This window comes from Branchiostoma belcheri, unplaced genomic scaffold (assembly GCF_001625305.1).
Source record: "Branchiostoma belcheri isolate BF01 breed outbred unplaced genomic scaffold, Haploidv18h27 scaffold1, whole genome shotgun sequence".
NCBI classification, from domain to species: Eukaryota; Metazoa; Chordata; class Leptocardii; order Amphioxiformes; family Branchiostomatidae; genus Branchiostoma; species Branchiostoma belcheri.
Window position 1 is genome coordinate 4,575,872 of NW_017802379.1, and position 8,905 is coordinate 4,584,776.

Below are 8,905 nucleotides of genomic sequence, written 5' to 3' on the forward strand. Positions count from 1 at the left end.
ATTTTCCTTCAGTGTTTGAGATTACATGCACATAATATCTGGAACATGTTTGCAGATATTCTTTCTTTCTTTATTGGCAATGACTTTGACAATGATATTGTACTTCAAATAACAAATGTTCAGCTTGAACAATGTCAAGGTGATACCTTATCAAGCTGACTTACTACTGTGCTAATGCCCAGGGAATGAGAGAGGAAGAAATTTTGTATGTGGTTCAGTTCTAACATCATTAATCAAAGAGGTCCACAAGAGGGGAATTCGAAGATATTCCCAAAGGGGTCTGGGCATAACTGGCAAATAATTTGTTTCAAGCCTTGGTATAAGATATATTATATATAGATGGAGATATGCCTCTTTAAACATTTGAATTAGAAATGAAGAAAGAGTCACCATTGAATGTGATTCTTTAGCTGAAAATCGCTGCTTTGCCCTAAGGCTGTGTTTCAGAGTAAACAGTGATAGTTATGTAACGTGCAATGGTTCGCCAGCCACTTTCTCCAAAATGTCAAACCCCTCAGTCAGTATTGTAGGTAAAAACACCAGATAGATCTATAGGCTTGGCACTTTTTCCCTCTGTACATACTGTGTGTACCTTGCAATTACTTGTCAAGTACAAGTTTGCTGATAAATTATGATGATAGTTATAACAACAAAGCAGCTGTTATACACCTTGTCTGCATGGCAGCAAGGCTAATTTTAGCCCTGGACAACTGAACCTTGCCTGCCAGGTATGTGGCCGTGACCAAACCTAGGGTCACCCCCAGCCAGATTGTCCTTGAAATGTAGAAGGTCATCCCAGGGCCAGGGACCTGTTTTGTTGACATCCCTCATGACCTTTGACCTCCTGCCAGCAGGACTCCCCAGGGACTACTCTCAAAACAAGCAACCAATTACACAGCTGTCTGTCATGTGTCTGTTGATTAGGTGGTTGATTAACATAAAATCTACTACATATTGATCCACCCAAAATGATTTTGGGACAGAAAAACTGCATTTGTTAAGTCAATTTTCTGATCATTTTTTAAACAAGTACACCATTGCATATCATACTGATATTTGTAAAAAATGTGATGTTGCTGGCGGAAAACAGTTGCTTGTTTCGTAGGCCGGTTTTATTATTTATGGGCGGTACCCAAATTAAGAGGCACTTCATGTAGATTGTTGTTTTGTGTGCTTTAAGCATTAAGTGATGAACAAAAATGTGCAAAAATGACAGTAAATGTCATGTAAGCATCAGATTTCCTCATCCAGAATATTTCTTGTTCTGCATTAGATGCCTTGAAGTTTTTGGATCATGTACACATAGCAGAAACTCTACCTGCGTGGTAGTGTCAACTGCTGAAAATGTTTGGCTCTTTGTCAATAGCAGTCTTTGTGTGTTGTGGAGGAGTTGTTTTCTTGTTGAGTGTTATTTGGGGTCAGGCCATGTAGTATTGTTTATTGACAAGTGTATGAGTTGTTTACTTGTAATGAAGAGGACAGGCACTAAGCATGTTATGTTCTTATGATCTTGAATCGTAGGAAAACAAGTCTTTAGGAAATGTCAGTGTTATAATAACTTCAGGATATTTTTCTGTTAAGTGCAATGCTAATTTGTCTTTTGGCAACAAAGGTATCATGTTTCAAAACATTGACTCAGAGGCATTTGAAAAACACTTAACTAATGAATTGCAACATCAAACTTTTGGAGAATTCAAGTCTTGACATCTCATACAATTGAACCTTGTTTTAGATTTAGGTTTTGTTTGATTGGTGTGAGCCTTTGTTGATCCACAAAAAAATTGGCCTGCCGGTCATTTTTCGTTGAGGTCATGAGGGAAAAGGTAAGGGTCAAACAAAGTAAAACAAGCGACACTCCAGATACGTCGTTGAAGTCCTTACAATGGTTTATGGTCTTATCTAGTATATCAAAAGATTGAAAAAGTACTCTTTCCTCTATTCGTTATACTGTCATTTGGTCTACGAAATACCAGTTTTATACTAGATGACCACGTATTGCTCGCCAAGTTCTTTTTTTTTTCTTTTAGCCTAGTATGGATATTAATCCAGTAATTGATCAGTGTACTGTCCTAATATGCGTGTGACACTAGAAGCTTTAAGGCACTGATTAATTAGTGTAAATTGTCCTAATATGTTGTGACGCTGGAAGGTTTAAGTTACTGGTTATTCCCTTAGAGATTAATGGCTGATGTTATATAAGCTGTACCAAAAATAAAGTCACCTTTGCACAGTTGCTACGGGTACTGTAAATCTTGAAATGTTTGCAGTAGTTTTTTTGCCAACCTCTTTACCATGAATTCTTGACACTGGCATATGCATTTTCAGCAGCTGTACCACAGAATTCTTTTCAACCATGAACTTAGAAAATTACTACAAGTTCGTATCTACTATTACTAATGCATTCTTTCAAGTTCAAGGTCAGAGCTGCACAGCTTGCATCACCAAGGGACTGATATGACTCATTTGCAACTAACATCTGCAATGTCCTGCTTATGAATAATTAAGTACTTAGTCACAAAATACCAAGTAGCCAACTGTCATGTATAGTACTTTCATACATGAGAAACATGACATTTCCTTTTTTGATTAAAAATTAACATTTTTTTTTATTTCCACAGGAAACTCACACAAATGTCTACTTGGTCATGGAGGTATGTATCAGTTCTTCACACAAAACAAGCCAGAAAAACTAAAACAGGACTATTGATCGTACTAATAACTGTTCTGAAATAAACACCATAGTGGCCATTATTCTATCCTGCGTAGGCCAGGTGACAGTCAATACAACAAATAAGAATTCACTTACAACTACATTTTCTATATGTAAACCCAGTACATGGACCAGCACAGGTTAGGTGCAGGTAGACATAAGAAATACCTGCACAACCCTAATTTTACCTGCACTAATCTGCGTATGTATAATGCTTTTGGTATTTCGACCCCTAGAATAGTGCTATAACAATTAAAAGTATCATCGTTCGTCAGTCATTTGTAATTGGCGATTGATAATGACAACATACATGTATCTCAAAGTATGACAGCAAAACATGGCTGGGTCCCAAAAATGTGACCAAAACAAGAGTACAGAAAGCCTGGAATTGTTTGTTGATAAGTTCAAGGCAGTGTCACTTCTGACAGAAATAAATGCTACACTATTGACAGTTCTAACCCTGACCTTAAATACTCTGTCCTTACCCTACAGTACTGCAATGGTGGGGACTTGGCAGACTATTTGCAGGGTAAGTATTGCTGGCCAAAAATATGTTTTATATTTAGCTTCCATCTTGATTAGTAATATAGCTGTTGCAGTCTACAGTTACTGTAGTGTGTATGGAAAACTCTTGTGCCTTATGATGCAAAAGCAAAATGCAATGTAGAATGACATAGATCTAGTAATCTGTATGTAAAATTCTTTGCCATAGTGCAATCATTTGTTGTTAGTGTCTGATCAATGATATTCCCAAATGTGGGATTTAGTTGATCTGCGTACATGGTTGCTTTGCTCTCTCTCAACAGCAAAAGGCACCCTCAGTGAAGATACCATTAGGCTGTTCTTCAAACAAATAGGTAAGAAATTATAATGTTGTGCCAAATCGAAGAATTTGTTTTTCTCCTTGTGTTTCCCTTGTCTGTCTCTGTGCCAGACTTTGCGTCTGATCTGTTAGCTCAATCAAGCTTGGAGCACAGATATTTGTCATGCATGGAAAGTCATCCCCACAAAATGATAGCAGTAAACGGTTTCCAAGAAAATGCTGTTGTGTAACATGCTTCCTGTGGGGCTACGTTTAACCTTCTCCATGCTACATAATGCTGTAACCAATACAAATCTGGTGCCAAAATTAAATAGCAGGAGAGAGGGTAATCAATTTTGGCGCCGTAGCAGAACTTCATGTTATCAAAATGCATTTGCCCAGACTAGCTGATATGCATTCTATGTTTATGTACATTGGCTGTGGGTGATTTTCAGTGACTCACAACAAAACTGTAAGAATTGACAGGATGCAAGTTATGGGTCAGCTCAGTCTGTATTAGATTAGACCTTGCTGATTCAGTGTTGACTTTATCATGTGCTCATCTAATTGCCTTTTAACTTTGCCTACAAATAAAGGTTGGAAATGGAAAAGCTGTTTGCCCTGATTTCATACCTCAAGATACCTTGATTTGAGATGCACTTACGTCAGTGAAAAGCTGTAAAATATAATTATGCCATTTTCTGTTGCTCAAACCTGTAACCAATACAAATTTGATGCCAAATGTCTACTGATGGTTAAGCTTTTTAGTCTTATTTTCTGGCCACTTGCTTTCTTCTCAAAAACACCTCTCTGGTCCCCCATTTGTCTGTCTGTCATAATTGAATATGCTGCTAGAATGTCAAGTAGGTCTTTAATAAGCACACGGCATCAAGGCACCCTCTTCAAAGGCTAATGTGGCCACTAAATACTCTGGAGTAATGGTTTACTGTGCAATTAGCTGATCTGTCTGGCGCGACGTATTCTTTACCATTAGAGAATCAGCGTACATATTAATTACATGGTACAGTGCATGGTGGAACATTTAAGCTGACGCAGGGACAAAAGATGTGCACTGTCATAGTACAAAACAAGAAATTAAAGGTCTCTTACCTCCGCAAAATATTTTTTGTGATATTTTGTGAATATCTCTGATGTGTTTGATACATAAATTTGTAAAGGCATGTGAATTTAACTTGTTGACTTTATTCCCGTCAGCCTCTGCTATGAAGGCTCTCCATGCCAAAGGTATCATCCATCGGGACCTCAAGCCTCAGAACCTGCTACTGTCTCACTCAAGACCCAACCCTGCACCTCAAGACATCAAGATCAAGATAGGTCAGTCAGCTGATGGACTTAAGATTGCTGTGCAGAACATATGTTGATAATTCTACATAGTTATACTGTTCTAAATGCTAAAATGTGATCTAATGTTACCACCCCTGCCGCAGTACATGGTCCTGTCCTTAGTGCTGAAATGTGGTCCTATCCTACCACTGCTACAGTGCATGGTCCTGTTCTTAGTGCTGAAATGTGATCCTACCCTCCCACCCCTGCTACAGTACATGGTTCTATCCTTAGTGCTGAAATGTGGTCCAACCCTACCACCCCTGCCACAGTATATGATTCTGTCCTTAGTGCTGAAATGACGACTTGTAAGCACTTGGCTTTTTTAAAGAAAGCAAAATGCACAGCAGTCTATGCCTACCCTCTGGTATATGAAATCATGTATTTTCCTGCAGAACAACAACAATTTATTGGATATAGGTAATGAATTTATAAGAAGTATTAAGTTATTTTGGTGTGCATTATTAACAGTTTTATTCTGTTCCCTCTGTTCACAGCTGATTTTGGATTTGCAAGGTACCTGCAGAGTAACATGATGGCAGCAACTCTGTGTGGCTCCCCCATGTATATGGTAGGTTACACATACTTCTTTAATCAAGTGGTTCAAATTCTGAAGCAGAACCTTTACAATATCACTTCCTTCCATTTCTTTCTAATGATAGACACAGCAAATGTAGTCGGTTTATGTAATACCCATGTGCCATATATCCACATAGAGGACCACTTAATAAGTCTTACACTTAATATGTACTTTAGGCATTTCATCCTGGATGAAATTGACAAAGTGCTACTTCTGAGTTTTTTTGCTAAAAAATATCACCATATGCTGTAGGCTTAAGGAGAAATGGGTGAAAATGCTGCAGTAGTTTAATTTTCAAACTATTGCACCTGTTCCTTCTCAAATCTGTGAATTATGGCATGATCAGTGCATGGGTGAATCTGACAATGTATGTGACCGTGTCTGTATACATGACGTGTATCTCCCCAGGCCCCAGAAGTGATCACCTCCCAGCACTACGATGCCAAGGCAGACCTGTGGAGTATCGGCACCATCATGTTCCAGTGTCTCACAGGCAAGGCTCCCTTCCAGGCCTCCAGTCCACAGGGACTCAAACACTTCTACGAGAGAAACAAAGTCCTCATTCCAAAGTAAGTATGGAAGACGTGCTCATTTTTACTACTGTATTACTGTATTGGTTCGACCATAAACAAATTAATTAAGAATAACCAATACCAGATTATTAGTTCGTCAACTGACCTGACCAACTGTGAAACATTGTTTTCCCCACAGTTTGCCAGCAGGCACCTCCTCAGCCCTTCGAGACCTTCTCACTAAACTGTTGAAAAGGAACCACAAAGAGAGAATGGACTATGGTAGGAATGTCTGAAATTATCCCGATGTACAGTAACTTCAGCATAAACGAGTAGTTTGCAATGACAACTGATAAGATTTAGCAGTCATCTATTTTTTCATAAAAAAGAACTTGTGTAAATCTTTATATTTCTTCTACTTGATGACAAGAGAAATCTTCATTAATGTTAGTAGTAATGACTTTAATCTTGTTGTTTCGTTACAGAGGAATTCTTTGTCCATCCATTCATCTGTGGCAGTCCTACCAAGCCCAGTAAGTTGCTTTGTGTTATAAGACAGCCTGTCAATGAAGTTTGCTGTGTCCTTATCCATATATACTATAATTTTCTGACAAAAAAAGCAGAATTTGATATGTATTTTTTAACCAAAGGGCATAGAATCTTCAGGGGGCTTTATGAATCCAAAGAATGTTGCAAATTGAAATTTAAAGGTTAGGTAGAATATTTAGGTGGCAGACTTTTTAATTGAAATGCAGTGAGTAAGTCAGTCAGTTGCAACAGTCTAAATGGTCACAGTTTCATTTCAGTTGGAACATGAGAACAAATTAAGTGCGCTGGTTGTTTTTCATTTACAAAAGATTTTGAAGAATTAGGTGACAGCATTCTTGAGCTAGGTGAGTTTTTTCCTCCTTTTTTCGTGTTTTTTTTTTTTTTCATTTTTTCTTGGTCATTTTTTTTCTTTTTTCATTTTTTTGGCCATTGCAGTACTTGGCCATCCAGAAATGGCATCTTGTTCATCAATAGATTATACTGTGATTATCTTGAAATGTTTGCATTGGTTTTCTTTAAATTTATGGTGACCTCTCTACAGTGAGTTCATAACAATCTATTACTACAGAACTCTACAGAATTGTTTCAACCATGAACTTAAACCACTGCAAAAACCTCATTTTCCTACAAAAATAAATGAAAGACCCATGAAAGGCATGTGCAGTAACAGTGTTGTGTCTCTGTTGTTACAGCGTCCCCTGTCCCAGTCCCCCTGCGCCACACATCCTCCTCCAGCTCACCCAGCAGCAAGTCTTCAGCCTCACCTGCCCCCCTCCCCATGGGCAGCTCTCCTCTGGTACGCTTCTACTCATCTTCTAAGTACAGACAACCCTGTACAAGTCACAGCCTCCACATAGGAGCTACCTCCCAACATGACCATTTTTGGTGGTCCCTTAGATAAATTTTCCCATTGACACAAGCATTAAAAATCATGTCTATAGTGACCTCTTGTCCATATACCAGCAAGCCAGATTTTATCGGTCCCCAGAGTGGTCTTTTGTGGGCAGTTCTGACAAAAAATCTTTGCCCACATGCATCTGATGACTTTTTGTGTCAATAGTGAAAGAAGAATTTTTGCTCTTTTTTAAAATCAAATTTTATACTGCAGACCACTTTTGGGCACTGGAAGTTGTAGTTGACTATCAGATGGTGACTAAGAGATGGTGGTAAACATTGATTTTGAAGGCTTTTGAGTTGAGAGGGAAACAGGAGAGAGAGTTCCATAATTCTTCAGTCTGTGGAAAGAAGTTCTTGCTGTAGAATTTGGACTCTGAGACTGGTGTGTTACTGGTGTGTTATGCCGAAGGACTGTTAAACCGGCTATACCGATACAGATACAGGTACATGTATTTAGACGGTGCCATGATGTGAGCTCTTCCAAATTTTCCCCAGACGGCCGCGGGCAATCTGAGACCGCGGGAAACCCCAGACCTGCTGAGCTCGCCCCAGGAGCCGCCCAGCTTCCTGGACGTGTCGCGGGACACACAGAGCAGCAAGTCCTCGTCTGACCAGGAGGACTTCGTCATGGTCCCCACCAACCTGCCCTCAGACATATCAGGTACACTACAGAACACAAGACTCATACTGCCATTATAGGAAAACTGTACAGTCAGGAGCAAATGGTAAATTTTTAGGTAAATTTTGAACCTGTGCGTAACTGAAATCCTCTGAACAGTCGTTTTGTTTGTTTTTCCAGCTGAAGGTCACTTGTCACGACCACGAGGCCTGGAGAGTGCCTACAGGTAAATTTCCCCTCATTTTATCTGAATTATTAGTCAAGAATTGTGCTTTCTTCACAGCGGTCAGGACTCTTAGAGTGCCGTCTTAATCTTCTTCATAGGTTAACAGCTCTCAATTTTATTTACTTTCTAGGTTTTTCTGAAAAAAATCAGAACGTAGGCAATAACTTGTTCCCCTGGTATTCTCCCACAGTGCCTCTCCTCCCCGTGTGTCAGCGACTCCCCCTAGCAGAGCGCAGGCTCCCGTGGCTGTAAGAACAGACTCCAGGTAAGAACCACTGACTTTGCCTGATTCAGAAGGTTGTGATCATTTTGGACTGCTGTTCACATGGTTTTTAGTATAAAATCTGACTGGAAGTGATAGGCTTAAGGATCCATTTAATGACTAATCTAGGATTAACATCAACTCGTTTCTCATCAACTCCAGACCATCCAGTCTGCCTGTTCACAACCCTGTCCACCCCCCTACCGGCAGCATGGCAGAGCCTGTCCCCGTACCCTCGCAGCTTGAGGCGTACCATGTGATCCAGCAGCGGAGGGGGTCCCTCCCCTCCCCCAACACCCCTCCCTCCCCTGCCAGGAGGGGTTGTGGTACCAGCCCAGGTGGACAGTATTCCAGCCCAAAGTTAGCAGCACCTGGTGTACACAGGGACAAGGTGAAAACTTTTT

The 8,905-nt window shown here is 39.8% G+C and overlaps 1 protein-coding gene across 1 annotated transcript in view; it reads left to right on the forward strand.

The window, feature by feature from the left end:
• LOC109465812 (serine/threonine-protein kinase unc-51-like) overlaps positions 1-8,905 on the forward strand; it is a 23,651-nt gene that overhangs the window by 7,644 nt on the left and 7,102 nt on the right. Inside the window, exons 4-16 of the mRNA XM_019763293.1 lie at positions 2,619-2,651; positions 3,203-3,239; positions 3,517-3,567; positions 4,728-4,847; positions 5,354-5,427; positions 5,845-6,005; positions 6,148-6,230; positions 6,434-6,481; positions 7,190-7,293; positions 7,890-8,055; positions 8,194-8,239; positions 8,430-8,504; positions 8,664-8,899. Coding sequence (XP_019618852.1) covers positions 2,619-2,651; positions 3,203-3,239; positions 3,517-3,567; positions 4,728-4,847; positions 5,354-5,427; positions 5,845-6,005; positions 6,148-6,230; positions 6,434-6,481; positions 7,190-7,293; positions 7,890-8,055; positions 8,194-8,239; positions 8,430-8,504; positions 8,664-8,899 — 1,234 coding nt within the window. The remainder of the gene's footprint in view (positions 1-2,618; positions 2,652-3,202; positions 3,240-3,516; positions 3,568-4,727; positions 4,848-5,353; positions 5,428-5,844; positions 6,006-6,147; positions 6,231-6,433; positions 6,482-7,189; positions 7,294-7,889; positions 8,056-8,193; positions 8,240-8,429; positions 8,505-8,663; positions 8,900-8,905) is intronic.